This window comes from Danio rerio, chromosome 14 (genome assembly GCF_049306965.1).
Source record: "Danio rerio strain Tuebingen ecotype United States chromosome 14, GRCz12tu, whole genome shotgun sequence".
NCBI lineage: Eukaryota > Metazoa > Chordata > Actinopteri > Cypriniformes > Danionidae > Danio > Danio rerio.
Window position 1 is genome coordinate 51852501 of NC_133189.1, and position 18602 is coordinate 51871102.

At 34.4% G+C, this 18602-nt stretch overlaps 1 protein-coding gene across 4 annotated transcripts in view; it reads right to left on the minus strand.

The window, feature by feature from the left end:
- The window catches only part of fstl5 (follistatin-like 5), a 389212-nt gene that overhangs the window by 205020 nt on the left and 165590 nt on the right, over positions 1-18602 (minus strand). For 3 of the 4 annotated variants that reach the window (XM_073921519.1, XM_073921521.1, NM_001031842.2), the window contains one exon: positions 8180-8428. In XM_073921519.1, the coding sequence (XP_073777620.1) occupies positions 8180-8428 (249 nt within the window). Of the gene's footprint in view, positions 1-8107; positions 8429-18602 lie in introns of all 4 variants that reach the window. The other variant, XM_073921520.1, reaches the window with a different exon arrangement.

Here is an 18602-nt window from a genome sequence, read left to right on the forward strand (position 1 = left end):
ATTTTCCGTTTGTTTCGACTTGTGTATTTTTCTTATTTACTTACTTGCTTTTCTAATTGCTCATGTGCACTCAAAGCCATAATACATCACATGTAATAACGATGTATGAATTATCTATCTATCTATCTATCTATCTATCTATCTATCTATCTATCTATCTATCTATCTATCTATCTATCTATCTATCTATCTATCTATCTATCTATCTATCTATCTATCTGTCTGTCTGTCTGTCTGTCTGTCTGTCTGTCTGTCTGTCTGTCTGTCTGTCTGTCTGTCTGTCTGTCTGTCTTTGTCTATCTGTCTGTCTGTCCATCCCTTTTGTTTGTTCTGTCCATCTGTCCCTCCGCCCCTTTTGTTTGTTCTGTCTAAACAACCACTAACTCATCCATCTACCCCTCTTTTTCATCCATTTATAAATCCATCCAATCATCCATCTACCCATCCTACCATCCATTCATTCATCCATCCACCTACTTACCCATCCATCCATCCATACCGTTTGTTTGTTCTGTCTAAACATCCAATAATTCAACCATTCATCCATCCATCCATGCATCCATCTACCACTCCTTTCATTTACCCACTGACCCATCCATCCAATATCTGCCCATCCATCCATTCCTCTATACACCATCCATCCATCCATCTATCATTCTTCCATCCACCTGTCCATCCAATTGTCCTCCCTCTGATTCATCCATTCATTTTACCAACAATCCACCCAACCATCATTCCATCCAACCATCCATCCACCAATAATTTTATTCACCCACCCACCCATCCAGTCATCCATCTATTTATTCATCCTTCTGTCCATCCATCCATCTGTACATCGGTCCATCCTTCCATTCACACAGTCCTTTTCATCCATCCATCCATGTACATTTTTGTGGTACAGAAACTTTTCATACATGCAAAAGAATAATTATAAATGCTGAAAACTTATCAAAAACATGATGTTATATTGTATTCTGTTAAAAAAATAATCACACTGCAACTTGAGCTCACAAAAGACAAATTTAATTGGCCATCAGATCCCACAGGAAACACAAGAGAACTTAAGATATAGTCAAACTCCGGACATCACACCTACGAACAAGAATTGGCCCATTTAACTAGATGGATGGATGGATGGATCGATGAAAAAAATGTGGATGGATGGATGGGAGGGAGGGCTGTTGGTAGATAGTTACAGACAGACAGACAGACAGACAGACAGACAGACAGACAGACAGACAGACAGACAGACAGACAGACAGACAGACAGACAGACAGACAGACAGACAGACAGACAGATAGATAGATAGATAGATAGATAGATAGATAGATAGATAGATAGATAGATAGATAGATAGATAGATAGATAGATAGATAGATAGATAGATAGATAGATAGAAAAATGTGGATGGATGGATGGGAGGGAGGGCTGTTGGTAGATAGTTATAGATAGATAGACAGATAGACAGACAGACAGACAGACAGACGGACGGACGGACGGACGGACGGACGGATGGACGGACGGACGGACGGATGAAAAAAATGTGGATGGATGGATGGGAGGGAGGGCTGTTGGTAGATAATTATAGACAGACAGACAGACAGACAGACAGACAGACAGACAGACAGACAGACAGACAGACAGACAGACAGACAGACAGACAGACAGACAGACAGACAGACAGACAGATAGATAGATAGATAGATAGATAGATAGATAGATAGATAGATAGATAGATAGATAGATAGATAGATAGATATGATGTAATATTGGGCTTGAATGCATGTGAGCAATTAGAAAAGCATTTACATTCATTTTTCCAACCCAACAGCTTGCATCCCATCGTTATCCAAACCCAGTGCCCCGTGCCAAAGCACACAGCCGTACAGGCACGCAGAAGCCAAAAGCTCTTCACTGGCTACAGAGAAACTCCTTCACTGCCTTCCCATTGGGACACGCAGGTTCTGTAGCCTCCAGCATATGTTCTGTGATGTTTTATTACTCAGTGTTACAGCGGCTGTCCTGCTTCTCCTCATCTTCGCCCGGTCAGTGTATAGTTGGGAAAAATCAGCAATCTCTCTATTTTTCCTCCTGTTTTTTTTTAGTTAATTTACTTTGGCATATGCATCGTTCCCAAATCACTAGACTCTGACAATATCAGTATTTGTAAACACTGCCTGGCCAGACAATCAAACGGCCTGAGACAAGAAAAAATGTTGGAGTGTTGCACAGAGAGAAACGTAGAGCATAAATAATGCATTAGAGAAAACTAGTTTGCAGCGCTTTCTCACTTAATTGGCCACAGTTGTGTGCAACTAGTGCTGAAACGACTGATGTCTGTACACACACATGCATACAATAATCTGTCAACTTAATTATAAAATAGTACAAATACTTTAAGGCACGGCAATCTGTGAACGGGCATGAAGCTTCATCATTTATTATTGATATTGTATTTGTCTGTGGTTCGATTCAATGCATTTACTCTAGTTTAGTATCTAAACATCTACAGACACAACACAATTCATTTGACAAGAAAGAGCTGTTTGAAAATAGGATGTAAGATGGATATTTGTCTTACCCAAGTGAAATATTCCTTTTTTTATTTTACTTTTTAAACACAAATATAGCTAAATTTAATGAGGTTTGTGCTTGAAGAAAAAAAAAAAAATATATATATAGCATTTTTGCAGTAGGACAGGAAAAATAAAACTAATGTATAGCTGTGAACACAAGTTTGCTTCAAGTTCGACAAATATATCTTGGATACTATATATCCAAATATACTTGGATACTTACAAATTAATACTAATTTTATTGTTATTATTTTGTTTTCATTTGACAGTACAAATAAAAATAAATACATAATGGATTAAAGTACATGTTTTTATTAGTACTTTATTTTACAGTGCTGTTTCACTTGTGCACCATGAATTTTTAATAAAGAATACATAAGCGTTGTAAAAAAATAGTTTATTGCTCTCCCTAAACTCCTGATTGTAACTAATGTACTCTAGATAAACTGGTTTATTTTATTTGACTTTATTTTGGAGTCCTATTTCACATGCATGTACTATGATTAAAGGCCAGACAGAACCTGCAGATATTTTTTTGGTGTTTTTGCAGAAACTTTTGTACAGAAATCTGCAGATTTATGAGGAATGATTGTGGGACTATCATAACTAAAATCTTAATACATGAAAAAAAAAAACAACTTTTTTTTAACTTTTATTTAATGTTTACAATGCAAATCCAATTAGAACCAATAATTTGGGAAACAAAGCACGTCTCTTAAATAATATATCTACAACAAGATCAAAAATATTACTTAAACTGTATCTGAAGGTTTTCATATCAGTCAATAATATTACTGAAATTATTTTAAAAACAGAATTAATATATTAATTCATATTTTTTTTCTTAATATTTTTTTCTAGATTTAAGTAGATTGAACATAAAACAATCAAGTTACCCCCCCCCCCCAAAAAAAAAATAAATAAATAAATAAAAATAATAAATAAATAAATAAGTAAATATTGAAAATATATAATGAAAATAAATAATGAAAACAAATAAAAATAATTGTGGTAATTGTGGTAATAATAGGTGGTTTGAACAAACAAGAAGTATTTTTGTGTATTTATTTATTTATTTATATGATTTTTAGGTATTTTAATGTATTTATTGTATTTTTATCCTGCTGTATATAAAACTGATTCTGCAAATTTGTTGCAAACAATTTATATGGGTTGAGTTTAAACAAACAAATTAAATGTAGTAGTAAATTGGGTAGGCTAAATTGTCCGTAGTGTATGAGTGTGCGTGTGAATGTGTGTGTGGATGTTTCCCAGAGATGGGTTGCGGCTGGAAGGGCATCAGCTGCTTAAAAACTTGCTGGATAAGCTGGCGGTTCATTCCGCTGTGGCGACCCCGGATTAATAAAGGGATTAAGCTGACAAGAAAATGAATGAATGAATGATTAAACATACTGAACCAACTTTAAAATCGAGACCGAATCAAAACCTTATTTATTTATTTTTTTATTTTAAGTCAAATTTCTTTCTAGTCTTGTTTACTTCTGGCAAAAAAGGGGAAAATTACTATACCTGATAAAGTTCTGTTAAAGGTTGCTTAGTGCAAAAAGTATTTTTTTTTTTACCCAGAATGATAACAATGTAAACATGTTCTCCCAACGCTCTCGAACCTCCTGAAAATAAGCACAAAAATAATACCGCAAGCGCACCTGCCATTGTGAAAACCATTAGGGCCCATTTAATACACTGCTGCTAATTAAAACGCCTAATTATCCAATCCAATTATCAACTTTCTACAGTTTAATCTTAAAAGTTTTCAGTACAGAAGATCAAACCGAACATTTTATAAAACCACATACATGATTGAGAGTACCAAAACAAACTAATTAGACAAAAAATCCAAAAAAAAAAAGATTAATATTGATATAGCGATCAGGCAAGAGGTGTCTTTGTTGAAACTTCAGAAATATTCAGGACAGTCATCTGCATGAACTATATATACGTTTCTCCCACTCTCCAAACTCACACTGATTGGGTCGAGCAGGTCAATATCATCATCTGACGGCCAAACGCTTTGATTCGAGAGGGCATTCAGAGGTTTGATTTCTCTCTCTATTTCTCTCTATGAATGTGGAAGTGATCATAATATTGCCTGTTCTCTTTCTGAAGAAGAGAGTCTGTGATTTTTTAGATATTTGGACTAGAAACAAGACAAAAAAATCTAAGTGAGAAAAGTATTTTTGCAGTGAAGTTGTGTGCAAAGTGACCTGCATTGGGTTTCCAACCATTGAAATGGTTTAGATTCAGTGATTAAGTCACGGAGGAAGCATTGAAATTCTAAAATCTTCAAGACTGAACCATTTATGGCTTTAGAAATCAAAATGACAAAGTAAAAGTGTATTAACAATCCCAAGAATTATTGTACATCAAGAGTTTCTGGCGAGCAAACTATGGAAAAAATTATATTTTAAAATTATATCATAGCTGAGTATGATTTCCTGCTTTGATAGAAGGACATTAGCTATGTTTCCATCCAGAAATGCAAATGGAAATTATGTGCAAAACTGGATTATCGTATAAAAGACGTGTGAATAAAGCAACGTTTCCATCTAACAAGTCAAAGTGAACAAAATCATCACTTCCTGATTATCTGACGCCAAATATCAACGGTAAAAATAAAATTTGCTGCGATAAGAGAAGCTGCGTGAATCTTTTCTTCATTTAATAAATAACTTGTGCCACAGAAGACAATCCTGACACAGTGAACAGTGAACACGCAGTGGTGTTTGAAGGCATTAATAATATAATAACACTAATACTGAGATGGTCAAGGCATTTTAGAATGGTTTGTCCATTCACACACATTTTTATCATCTCAAAATCTCTTATAACCAAATCACATGACCTTTTTTTAATACACATACTGGAATTTGTTCGGTAAAAGTGTTTTCATTGTAGTTTATGTGCATCTTTTCTTATCGATTAAAAAGTTCATCTAACCCAGTTATGCGCATATGTTTTTTATGCAGATTTTAAAAACTTATGCGCATCTCAGCATTTCAATCAGTCGTTTTTTTTTATTTATTTAATTTAAAAATTTAGGTGGATGGAAACATAGCTACTGTCTTCTGCTAATCATCTTCAAACAGAAAATAGTATTCAGTGTGACCAATCTTTGTTTTTTAAATCTGAGAAAATATTGGTTGAACTAACAATTTACTCATGAAGCCACAATAAAATCCCTATATCTCTGGAAATTATTATATATATATATATATATATATATATATATATATATATATATATATATATATATATATATATATATATATATATATATATATATATATATATATATATAGTTGAAGTCAAAATTATTAGCCCCCCTTTGAATTTTTATTTTTATTTTAAATATTTCATAAATTATGTTTAGCAGAGCAATGACATTTTTTTACAGTATGTCTGATAATTTTTTTTTTTCTGGAGAAAGTCTTTTTTCTGCCAGAATAAAAGCAGTTAGTTTTTATTTTATTTTTATTATTATTATTATTTTAGGGACAAATTTATTAGCCCCTTTAAGCTATCTATTTTTTCGATAGTCTACAGGACAGACCATCGTTATACAATATTCTTTTGTTTCATGGTTATGTTCAGAGCATAGGCTGCTTTATAGAAATAATCAAAATCAAAGAAATATAGTTCTTTTTAAGTTAAATGACTCTTTATTCAGAAATTAAAATTGATTTTAAACCGATTTAACAGATTTTGAATTTGTTTTAAAATCTTTAAAATGTTTTAGTTCTTAGTTTTTTTTTTCCCTATACTTAGTTTAACTTGTATTTTAAAAACCTGTTTTAACACATTTAACCACTTTTTATTTCATTTAATTCTTTTTTTTCATTTTTTATCCTTATTATCCATTATTTTGCTTCTTTTATTCTTGTTTATGTAAAGCACTTTGAATTATTATTGTGCTTAAAATGTGTTTTATAAATGAACTTGCCTTATCTAATATACACTATAATAGCCAGCACAAAAGTAATAATCTACAAAATGAGTGACAATTTATTTTTGCACTATTCAAATGAATGATCATTTAAGAAACACAGTTCCCACCTCTAAATCTGATCTTACATTCACAGCATAACACGGATGGTCCATTCATTAGTGGTCATTACTAGTCCATTAGTACTGGACTTAATTTCCGAGAATCGCATCTTGCTTATTATGCGGAACAAAACAACCTCTCTCTTTTCTTGGAAAATATGTTTATCAAATGCCTCTCCATTGCCTCGCTGCACTCATCTGGATGTGCTGTTCATATAACAACACATCATTTTCTGAATAAAAAACACATATTTAATCTATCAAACAAGCAAACAATCAGCCATCAGCAGCACTGTGAAATGTTAGTGCTTTTCTTCTGTCAGAATATGTTTTAAATGTAATGTATTTAGCCTGAATATTAAGCATCAATACTCCTGTATTTAGTGTCACGTGATCTTAAATCCTAGAAAATACTCTCATACACACATATACTACGGATAGTTTAGCTCACCCAGTATAATCTCACTTATAGCAGACAAATGAAGGAATGAATGAACAAATGGAAGGAACAGACAAAAGGACAATCCAATGAACAAATGAACAAATGTTGTTTTTGTAGTTGGGGGAAAGTTGTGGGGCTAATGGTTAGGCAGTTGGACTTGTAATCAAACGATTGCAGGTTCCTGGTCCCAGCAGGAATTCAATGACGGAGGGAGTGAATGAACTGCACTCTCTCCATCTTTGAGCCCCAGCTGAGGTGCCCCTGAGCAAGGCACCGAACCCCTAATTGCTCCCCAGGTGCTGGAAGCAATGGCTGCCCAGTGCTCCAGGTGTATGCTCACCATGTTTGTGTGTGTGTGTGTGTGTGTTCTCTCTTCTCGCTCAAACGTGCGTGTGTGAGTTGGATGGGTTAAAAGCAGAGGACCAATTTCAAGGATAAAACCATACTTGACAAGGTTCATTTGCAATTTCATCATACTTATCTTTATTCACAGTGAGTTAATGTCTCTTCTAAAAAATCTAATGCATCCGTGCAGAAAAAATGTATTAATTTGTAAATAAATAAATAGATAGTTTTAATAATAAACAAGCAAACAAACAAATAAACAAACGCAACACTGAAGTATGCATTTTTAACTATTTTCTTTAGAATCCTATTTATTTACAAAACAAATAAAGAAACACATTTGTTTATTAAGTAAATAAATAAATAAATAAATAAATAAATAAATAAATATAAATAAATAAATAAATAATTTAATTAATTAATTAATTAATACATTCTAAAGTATGGATTTAAAAGAAAACCGCACTGAGAGTTTGCAGTTCGACAAAACCACAGCACAAAATCTTTTTGTAAAAATGAAATAAAATAAAATAAATTAAAATAAAAAAAAATTCTAAACTATGTAGTGAAAAACATATTTTACAATTTATTTATTTATTTATTTATTAAATAAATGACCGAAAAAATAAACAAATAAATAAATAAATAAATAAATAAATAAAAGCCAAACAAACAAACCCAATTCTAAACTATGTAGTTTAAAATCAAACAGCAGCGAGTTTGTACAACACACAATCCGCTGGTTCTTACCTTTGTAGAAGCATTCGTCGCTGTGCATGATGGTTATTCTCTGATGGGCCAGACAGGAGGCTCTGTGGAGCTCACAGTGGTTCTGGTACAGTTTCCCGTCAGATCCGCACACAGGTTTGTAATGTGGTTTGCAGCGCTCCAGACATTGACACTCTCCTTCACCTGTTTCTCTGTCCACCACACAATGTTTTCCCAAACCACAGTACTTATGTTCACAGGGCCCGGGAAAACCAGTCTGACCAAGAAACCCTGACAAAACAGGTCAAAGAGAACAAAAATCATGTCAATTCATAAAATATTACATAGATATTATGAAACATGCCCTATATTTGAACAATTTCAGGTCACACTTTATTTGTAGAGCCTATTTTAAGAAATTTACAATTTCTGAGAGAGCTCGTTGACGGCCATTAGCCTGCCATAGTGAAGTAGACCAAAGACTGTTGAAGTTTTCTATCGACAAGTTAGCGACAGAACCGCATAATAAGCCCTTACACTTAGAAGATTAGTCTGAATTCTAACTACAGCAGATCAAATCATTACTAAACTGGTAAGCAAACCTACCAACACTCCCGTTTTATACTGGGAGTATCCTGTATTTCAGAACAATTTCCCGAAACTATCCCGTTTTTTATTTCTTCCTAAAAAGTCCCTTAATTTCACCCACCCCCCTTTTTGGTAAAGTCTGTAAACACTCCCGGGTTGCCAACTTTAGTATATACCCAATCGTAAGTGGCCACCCAAAACCCGCTGCATCCTATCCTGGGGGCTGTTCCAGAAAGCAGGTTATGTGACATACCCGGGTAAGTTTGAGAGTAAGTAGGTGGATAACCTCAGCTTTGGTTCCAAAATCGGAGGTAACTTCTGGGTATAGTAAGTAGCCATAGCAACTCTCTCTCTGAGGATAACCTGCTCCGGAGCAGGTTATGTTCAGAGTAAGTTGCTATGTTCCAGAGTTTGTCTGCTTCAGAGAGTTTACTGAGCATTGCGTGCTCTTTTGATGAGAAATATTTATGGACGTAGAAGCACAGATACAAGTTTTTTCTTTATGAGAGAGGTTATAAGTGCATAGTTCTTTTCATAACCAAATTTATAATGTATATTTTCAAAAGAATCGTTAATGTATTTAACAATTCTTTTAAAATCAAATGTGACTCCTGTAATTAAATATTACCTTTTAGGATAATGTGTTTAATGACTTGGGACAGAGTTCTAGCTCCAGAAAGATTGCAATTTCTATAAGTCTTATTAGTCAATACACATTTGTATTGTGGCCTTAAGAAATTAACGGCAATAAAAATAAATGCATGAATGGTTACACAACATATTCAAAAAGGATGTTAAAGAGAAGTTTAATGTTTCATTACAATAAAATGGAGGGTGGCATGTGTAATTTAATGAACTAACAAACTTTCTTATTTATTTATTTTTTTCTTATCTAGGTATTATCCTATATTTCTTTCCTTCGCTAATGCAGATGTGTAATCTCTGTGATTAAAACCCCCAGCTTCGCCTCTGTAAAGTGGGTTGCCCTTTTTTCTCACCGTGACTTTCTATAGTGACTCGTGAATTCGGGGATCTACTGAAAATGCCTTCAGGTTTGTGCCGTGCACGCGCATTAACCCGCGGTTATCTTCAGGAGGTTGATTTAACTAACTCTTATCACCTGTTTTGGAACCAACATTCTCGCGGTAAGCATGTTTGGGGTAAATCAACCGAAAGTTCAGGGTTTAGCAGATGGTAAGTTAACCCAGCTTTCTGGAATACCCCCCTGGTTCTTAACAATCGATTTACAGCATCGATGCTGTAATGTAATTGAAATACAATCAGTTAAACAGACTTTGGCATTCATTTAGTTGCTCAAGCGTAAAACGACATAAAATGCCGTTTACTCACACGCGCCTATCAGAATCGTCAGGCTAGCGCAGAAGCTCCATTGAATTTACAATAAAATAAATGTTCATATTATAAAGACATGGTGGGGGAAAATGTAATGTAAATGCTCACATATCAGGAATGTGTGTTGTGTTGGCAGACAGAAAGAAGCAAAGTCTGCATGTGTTTAGTGTTTTTCCTGATCGCAAACACAACAGCAGTCTGATTGTGATGCTTTTTTCGGGGTTAATTATTGTGAGATCTCGATTGCAACAGAGAAATACTGTAGACTGTAACACTGTAAGAAGATATCTTTGTAGACGGACAGCATTTCATTTCATGTTCAGCCTTATAATCTTAAAGTGTGAGCAAAATCAGCTGTTTTGTCATCACTTTAGATATTTTGCTATAGAGAGTCATTCAAATGGTAGCTCTAAAGTGACGTTGGTTAATTAGTAACGGTTTCTGCTGTTTAGACATCAGCTGTAAATGTGAATGAATGGCGGAAGTAGTTCCTAATTGTCACAGTGTAAAACCAAATACACTGTAACTAACAAACACACATCATCTTTGTAGTGTTATCTGTATTGTGCATGTGTGTTTGTGTAATGTGTATATGCTGTTTTTTTGTCAAGATTAGCATTGTGTTTATGTAAAAAAACTCACTTTTATGTCAAACAATAGCCCAATCATCTTCCCATTCACACTGAAATAACCACAGACACGTTTTCTTTTAAACATCATTTATTAACCAAACATAGAAAGTTTACATACACTTACCAGTTTCCATTTCTCAGCACCAAACCTGTTTACATTTCAAACAAAGTCATTTATACAGACTTTTCCCGCCTTCACTTCGGAGCAGCCAATTTTTGCATGACATCATCAGGGTCACGACCCCCTGGTCAGTTAATAAAAATGACAGTTTTGTTGTTTAAACTTGTATTGGTTATTTGTTGTGTTGTATTTTGAGTTTTGTATGCATATTCATTTACTTGCATTAATTTATACTTTTGTTAAATGTCTTTTAATGCAATTTTTTGTCTACATGTTAACCTACAACCCGTAAAATGGTTGAACCCATGGGCGGGGCCAATACTATAAAATGGCCCCAAACATTCTCTCTGTGTGGATAGTTGTAGGAGAAGGTTGTGTTGTCCGAGAGATTGTTTAACAGATTTTGTTCAGGTCCTAACTTTGATTTAGCCAAACAATCTTGTAAAATAGTTCGTAAATATTGTATAGTTTATTTTTCTTTATTGTTATTTTGTCACTTTCAACTTTTTGCTAGTGGTGGGCAAAGCGAGGCTTCGTGAAACACTGAATCAGTTGAAGCAAATGTGTTGAAGCTACAAAAAGTTTAGAAACCCCACTCTACGGTGACACCTAGTAGTCATTTTATTTGTATTGCACTGAAACAGCTTCAGCAAAGAACAGTTGAGCAAATTGAGGTATGAAACGCCAATTTGTGGCCTCGAACTTTCAAGTTGTTTAGTCGAGCGGTAAGAGTTTGTGACCACCATGCTGGGATAGTGGGTTCGCATTCAGAATGATATAAATATTTTGATATGCTTTTATACCAGTTGGTAATGCTTTGTTCTTGTATCGTTTTGTTTCAACTTTGCTCTGACATCCGAATAAACACCTTGTAAATAAATTTGTATTGTTTTGTTCATAAAATAGTGTTGTTGCTAAATCAGATACAGTTGTGGCCAGAAGTTAACATCAATTATTTATATGATTAATTAAATTTCCCCTTGTATTTTATTAACGTCATTCCAAAACCTAAACCCATCACTGTACTGTAAAAATATTAATTAATGTTTTACAGTGTTACAAAAATGATGCTAAATTGATGGCGTATCCGCAGCTGTATCGTATCTAGACTACACCATAAAACAGTAACATGATTAAAAAACATAAAATCATGGTTTTAGAGTATTTGTACTAGTCGGGATTCAAACCCAAAATTAATTTGAGATACCGTAACATTGAGCACACGCACGGTCCACTAGGCCATATGAGACAGACACCTAATTATGACCATGTCAGCCAAATGCAGATTCTCCAGGTCTCGAAACGCCTCTGAAATGATCAATGACTTGAATCGCTTTAGTCACGTGACCAAGTGTTTCGAAACCCTTTAGTCATGTGACCTGGGTGTTTCGGATCATGCTTCGGTGTTTTGAAACACTTTCACTTCGGGATCTCGCCACTGTGTTGAAACGTCAGTTTCCCGCCAGCCATCCCTACTTTTTGCTAGATTTTTGTCTTCACTTTCACCAGTGGCTTCTGTGACACTTTTTGCCTCCATCTACCCGGTCAATCGTAACACTAATAAAAAGGGGTTTTTAAACTCTCCGTGTTTGATTTTCTTATTTATATATACAATTGTGCCGTCAAACTGTTGTATAAATGCAATATCAAACTTGTAGCAGTGTGATATGGCTGTATATCAGCACTGGTGGGACGAAAAGGCACCAACGCACGCCTCCCACCAGTGCTGATATACAGCCATTACGCACTGTTACGAGTGTGATATTTGTCATATATATTACCCATTATTTTTCGTTTTTAGCCATTACATTTTTTGTATAAATTATTTATGATTTCCAATCCCTTCACACTGACTTTATATTGGCTCTTACATAATTAAGCTCTCTATTTAAAAAAAAAAAAACTCACAGCAATCATACAATAAATCACAGAAATCCAATAGCTGCCAAAACCGAGACTTTCCTTTAGAGCGATTTTGAGATCTTTTAGACGTGCGTAGTTAAACAATGACCTCTTTCATCAAGTGCCACATAATGAAGACCTTCTGACTGCAGGTTCTTGTAGTAAAAAGAGAATGTTGTCTTTTTCCCAGCAAGATGGACAGAAGCCAAAGCGGCATCTGATCGGTATTCACCCGGCGACCAAAGTGACATCAAAGACAAATGACTAATTCAGCGGCAACGATTGGTTATTGATGAGTCAGCTTTTGAAAGCGAGATGCAGCTGGACTGAAGGTGTGTGTCCGCCTTTCATCTGCACACCATCAGACATGCATTTTCATCCCAGTAAAAGCCAACACCCGGATCCTTTAGAGCACCATATACAAATGGAGGAATGATCAATGGCGGCACTAAAGAAGCATCATGTCATTTTCCCTTTCATTCAGAGATGTTTTTTCACTTTAAAGTCCACATGAACCGGAAGCTGCCACCCATTTTTCATAATGTGATGGAGTTCCTAGAGAAACGGAATACTAAATGAGAAATCAGTGGGCGTGGCTTGTTTTTTGCGACTGCGAGCTGATTGGATGTAGTAGAGTAGACATTTCATTCAGAAAAATCAGGAAAAGGGTACAGGGAGAGTTATTATAAACTAAAAGACACCTCCTCCTCACCATTTCTGTTTATTGTCAAAACTGACAGTTGGAGGGGCGTGGTTAAGTATGTTAGCCACGCCCGGTACCTCAGACAGACATAATCTGACAATTTAGGAAAGTGCATTTTCAGATTTCAATTAAAGATTACAAAAGTAAATTAGTCTTTGTTTTCTTAATGACGTGCACAGATGAATTGTTCACCAAATAAAAACCAGCAATGTGAGCTAACAAAATCAAGTAGTTAGTTTTGATTTCATTTGTACTTTAAGGGAATATTCATTTAATAATTTTGCAAACAATGTTGCAAATGTACTTTTGAACATTCACAAGTAAGCAAGTAACGAGATTACTAAGGTAGCATACAACGAAAATGTTTCATAAAAACATTTAAATGATAAAGCTTTTGTGCTATCATTCTGAGTAAATTATTTAACAAACTTTGAACAAACATTCTTTTAACATATATATACATAAACTGTATTATACATATATACTATACACTCTTAAAAAGGCTGGGTTATTGAAATACATTCATTTATTCATTTTCTTTTCGGCTTAGTCCCTCGACCCTGCGTCCATTACATTGGACATCACATGACATCCCATGTTTTTTAGGCATAGTTAGTTAATTAAGTAGTTAAGGCTTTTATTACAATTAAATATTCCTCAATTAATTGAATGCTGCTATACCATATATCTGCATATGTGGTTTTATAATATTCTATCAATCTGAATTGGAATATAAAATATTTCTGTTGTTTTGTAAGGCGCAGTTTCTGCTAACAATTTCAGGGCAAGACAGAGATGAGCCACTGTTACCAGAGGTAGAGGGAGAAATTGAGGTTGAGGCAGAGGAAAGTCAGGAACTTTTTTTTGTGTTTTTTTTTATGTTATGATAGTATAATGTTAGGGAAGTACAACTGTTTTGACCTGATGTCAACTACAATGGACCAAAAAAAAAAAACACACCTAAAGAGTGATGAATTTTTTTATATAATAATTTGATCTCATTAATGGGAGCCTCAAGAACTGTGAAAATATAATTTTACATTTTTCTGAAATTTGGAACATAATTCAGGTCTGAAGGGGTTAATCTTGGGTCACCAGAGCGGAATGAACCTCCAACTTATCCAGCACATGTTTTAACACAGCAGATGCCCTTCCAGTTGCAATTATTGAAATAAAATATTAGGTCAAATGTGGACAAAACCTACAGCTGGAATGTTTTAATTCACTTATTGTTTGCTTGCTGGTTGGTTGGTTGGTTGGTTGATTGACTTGAGATTAAAATACTTTTTCTGTGACGGTGAAGGTGAAATAACAATACACAATATATAGTAACCTCAGGTAGTGATTATGTTATTAGTTAACTCATTAAATCCATATATAATTCTAGTAATTCAGGGGGGGGGGGGGGGTGTAATAATTCTGACTTCAATTGTATGTATATATATATATATATATATATATATATATATATATATATATATATATATATATATATATATATATATATATATATATATATATATATATATATATATATATATATATATATATAATACAACTCACATGACAACAACAATGTCAGGGTTGGGTAAAGGTTGGAGTTAGGTTGGGTAGGCTTAGGTTTAGGGTAGGATTTGTGTTAGGGTTAGGGTAGAGTTTGTCTTAGGGTTAGGTTAGAGTTTGTGTTAGGTTAGGGTTTGTGTTAGGGTTTGGTTAGGGTTAGGGCTGTTGGTTTTGTTAGGTCAGGTTAGGGTTTGTGTTAGGACGGTTGGTTTTGTTAGGTTAGGTTTAGGGTTAGGTTAAGGTCAGAGTTAAACAGCAGAATTATTAGCCACCCTATATATTTTCCCACAGTTTCTGTTTAATGGAATAATGTTTTCAACACTTTTCTAAACTTCATAATTTTAATAACAGATTTTTTTTATAACCTTCTAATAATAATTTATTTTATCTTTGCCATGATGACAGTACATAATATTTGACCAGATATTTTTAAGATACTAGTATTCAGCTTAAAGTGACATTTAAAAGCATCAAATTAGGTTACATAGGCACGTTCAAGTAATTAGGCAAGTCGTTGTATAACAATGGTTTGTTCTGTAGACAATGTTGATAATATTGATCCTAAAATCGGCTTTAAAAAATAAAGCTGTTTTTATACAGAAGACTTTATACAGAAGAAATAATATTACCAGAAATATTGTAAAAAAAAAAAAAAAAAAAAAGTCCTTGCTCTCTTTTCTGATATACAATTTTGGACATATTAAAAAAAATTCACAGGAAGGCTAATAAGTTTGACATCGACTATATATGGATAGAAGTAATTAAATTTCTTGTTTTATTTGCAACAACAGCAGCAACAAAAATAATAATAAAAAGTAAGACAACAAACATCTGAAGGCAGCAGAAATAAGTTCAGATGACCTGAAAAGGTCAAAATAAAAGAGTCCTCCACTGGACACGGACAGTAAAGCTACAAGACCCAATGACAGCCCTCAGGTGCTGATTATAGCAGATCCATGGCATGCATGAGAACTAATAAGAGCTCAGCACAAGCCTTCAGAAGCACAGACACTCATATCTCTTCTTACAGATGTACACCCCAAGACTTCCAGACTAAATAAAAGGACGAGAACATCAGTTACTCTGTATTCGGGAAGATTTGATATTAGCTGTGAGAAAGAGCATCGCACTGGAAGAGAGTCGTGAATGCTTGTCATATCTCGGCTATGTAATTGATATCCGTCTGCACAAAAGCCATTTGCGATGATAAATAGAGCGCCGTCTGCTTTCAGAAGCCAAAAAAATCTCATTCTTTTTCTCCACAGAGAAACTCTTTTTTTTTTTAACCATTCTGCATAAACATTTGAAGGCAGAGCTACTGCGAGCTGGAAGATTATTAGTGGACTGTGCGTATATTTGAAGGCAAAACAAACAAAACCAAATCAAACAAGCAAATCCTGACGTCTGAAGAAAACGAAGCGGTGACCACTTAAAGCACTCTGAATATGGAAATTCTGTCTCTTGCAATGCATGTGTGCGTGTGTGTAGGGGTGCCGCTAGGGAGGGGAAAGTTAGGATGGTTCTTAGGGCCTTCACACTGTAGGGGCCCCAGGAGTTACCATTAGAACTTCTATTAGAAAGACAACAGTAACTCAAGCAACCACTTGTTACAACCAAGGTATGCAGAGAAGCATCTCTGAACACACAACATGTCCAACCTTGAGGCGGATGAGCTACAGCAACAGAAGATCACACCAGGTGCCACTCCAGTCAGCTAAGAACAGGCGACTGAGGCTACAATTCACACTGGATCACCAAAATTGGACAATAGAAGATTGGAGAAACATTGCCTGGTCTGACAAATCTTGATTTCTGCCTTGACATTTGCATGGTAGGGTCAGAATTTAGCTTCAACAACATAAAAGCATGAATCCATCCTGCCTTGTATCAATAGTCCACGCTGATAGTGGTGGTGGTGTAATGGGGTGGGGATATTTTCTTAGGGCCCATTAGTACCAGTTGAGCATCGTGTCAATGCGACAGCCTACCTGAGTACTGTTGCTGACAATGTCCATCCCTTCATGACCACAGTTTAACCATCTTCTGATGGCTACTTCCAGCAGGATAACATGCCATGTCATAAAGCATGAATCATCTCTGATTGGTTTCTTGAACATAATAATAATTTCACTGTACTCAAATGGCCTCCACAGTCACCAGACCTCAATCCAATAGAGCAACTTTGGGATGTGGTGGATTGGGAGATTCTCATCATGGATGTGCAGTCGACAAATCTGCAGCAACTGATTGATGCTATCATAAGAATATGGACCAAAATCTTTGAGTAATATTTCCAGTACCTTGTTGAATCTCAGCCATGAAGGATTAAGGCAGTTCTGAAAACAAAAGCAGGTCCAACCTGGTACTAGTAATAAAGTGGCCGGTGAGTGTATATAATTAATAATGTATTGTATTTAAATGTATGTAAATGTATTTAATGCAATTAATGCACTTAACTATGGCACCTTACTTCATGTTTAATATCATGTTTATTTAGCCTAATACATAAAATAAAAAATAAACATTTAATTAAACTTTAAATAAAATCTGATCTGCAATGCAGTGAAAACACGTTTTTATTTTTTTATTTTTTGTAATTTTCTAAGCAATAAACAGTTCCGCTAGGATTATATGAAGAGTTTAGATGGAAAAACCTCTAAATGACATCTGAAATTTTCCTCTAAAATTAGTATTTTATCAGGCTTCTGTGTTTGTAGTAATATCACTTTAATGGCAAGGAATAAGTCCTTTTCCTGGTCTTTATAGTGAAATATCTCAACATAAACAAAGGAGGCTGAGAAAAATGTTTATCTTCGATGGAAATTTCAGACAGCACTTAAAGATTTTTGCATCCAAATTCTTATATATATATATATATATATATATATATATATATATATATATATATATATATATATATATATATATATATATATATATATATTTTTTTTTTTTTTTTTTTTTTTATAAATGTTTTAACCCTTAAGTTTTAGTACTATTGGCTTGCACTACTGTATATGATTGCCTAAACATTATGGGACCGATAATAATTCATTGAAAAAAATGGTCATAATGGTTGGTTGGTTTAGATTTTAGAATAAAACTGAAACTTTTATTTTTATTTTTTTAATAATGGTGAAACATTCTTCTAACCCAGACCCCTCACTTTCTATGCCCAAATGCTGCACAAATTCAGCTTTTTTCATGCATTACCTGCTACAAGACCCATGAAAATATTATATAAGCTTTAAAATACAGAGCTTTACTGGAGTTTGTAAAGACTACACAAGATATCCATGACTCTATTTGCTGTAGTCGGACCGTGTGTTTTACTTGCGCTTCAGGGACTAAAAATAACAATGCAATTTATTTGTTTGATACACATGCCCAGGCAATAATGGAAAAGAATTCAGCTACTGGGAACTTTTTATTACTTTTTATATACAAACATTTCCTGAATACAACCTAAACATTAAGGGCTAGATTTATTAACAGAATGCATCAGAGCAAACTGTCCTTTTGGCATTAAAACAGGACTGGCAGTATATAAAGCTTTGTATCTTGAAACTTATATAATGTTTTCAGTGATTTGAGGTTGTGGAT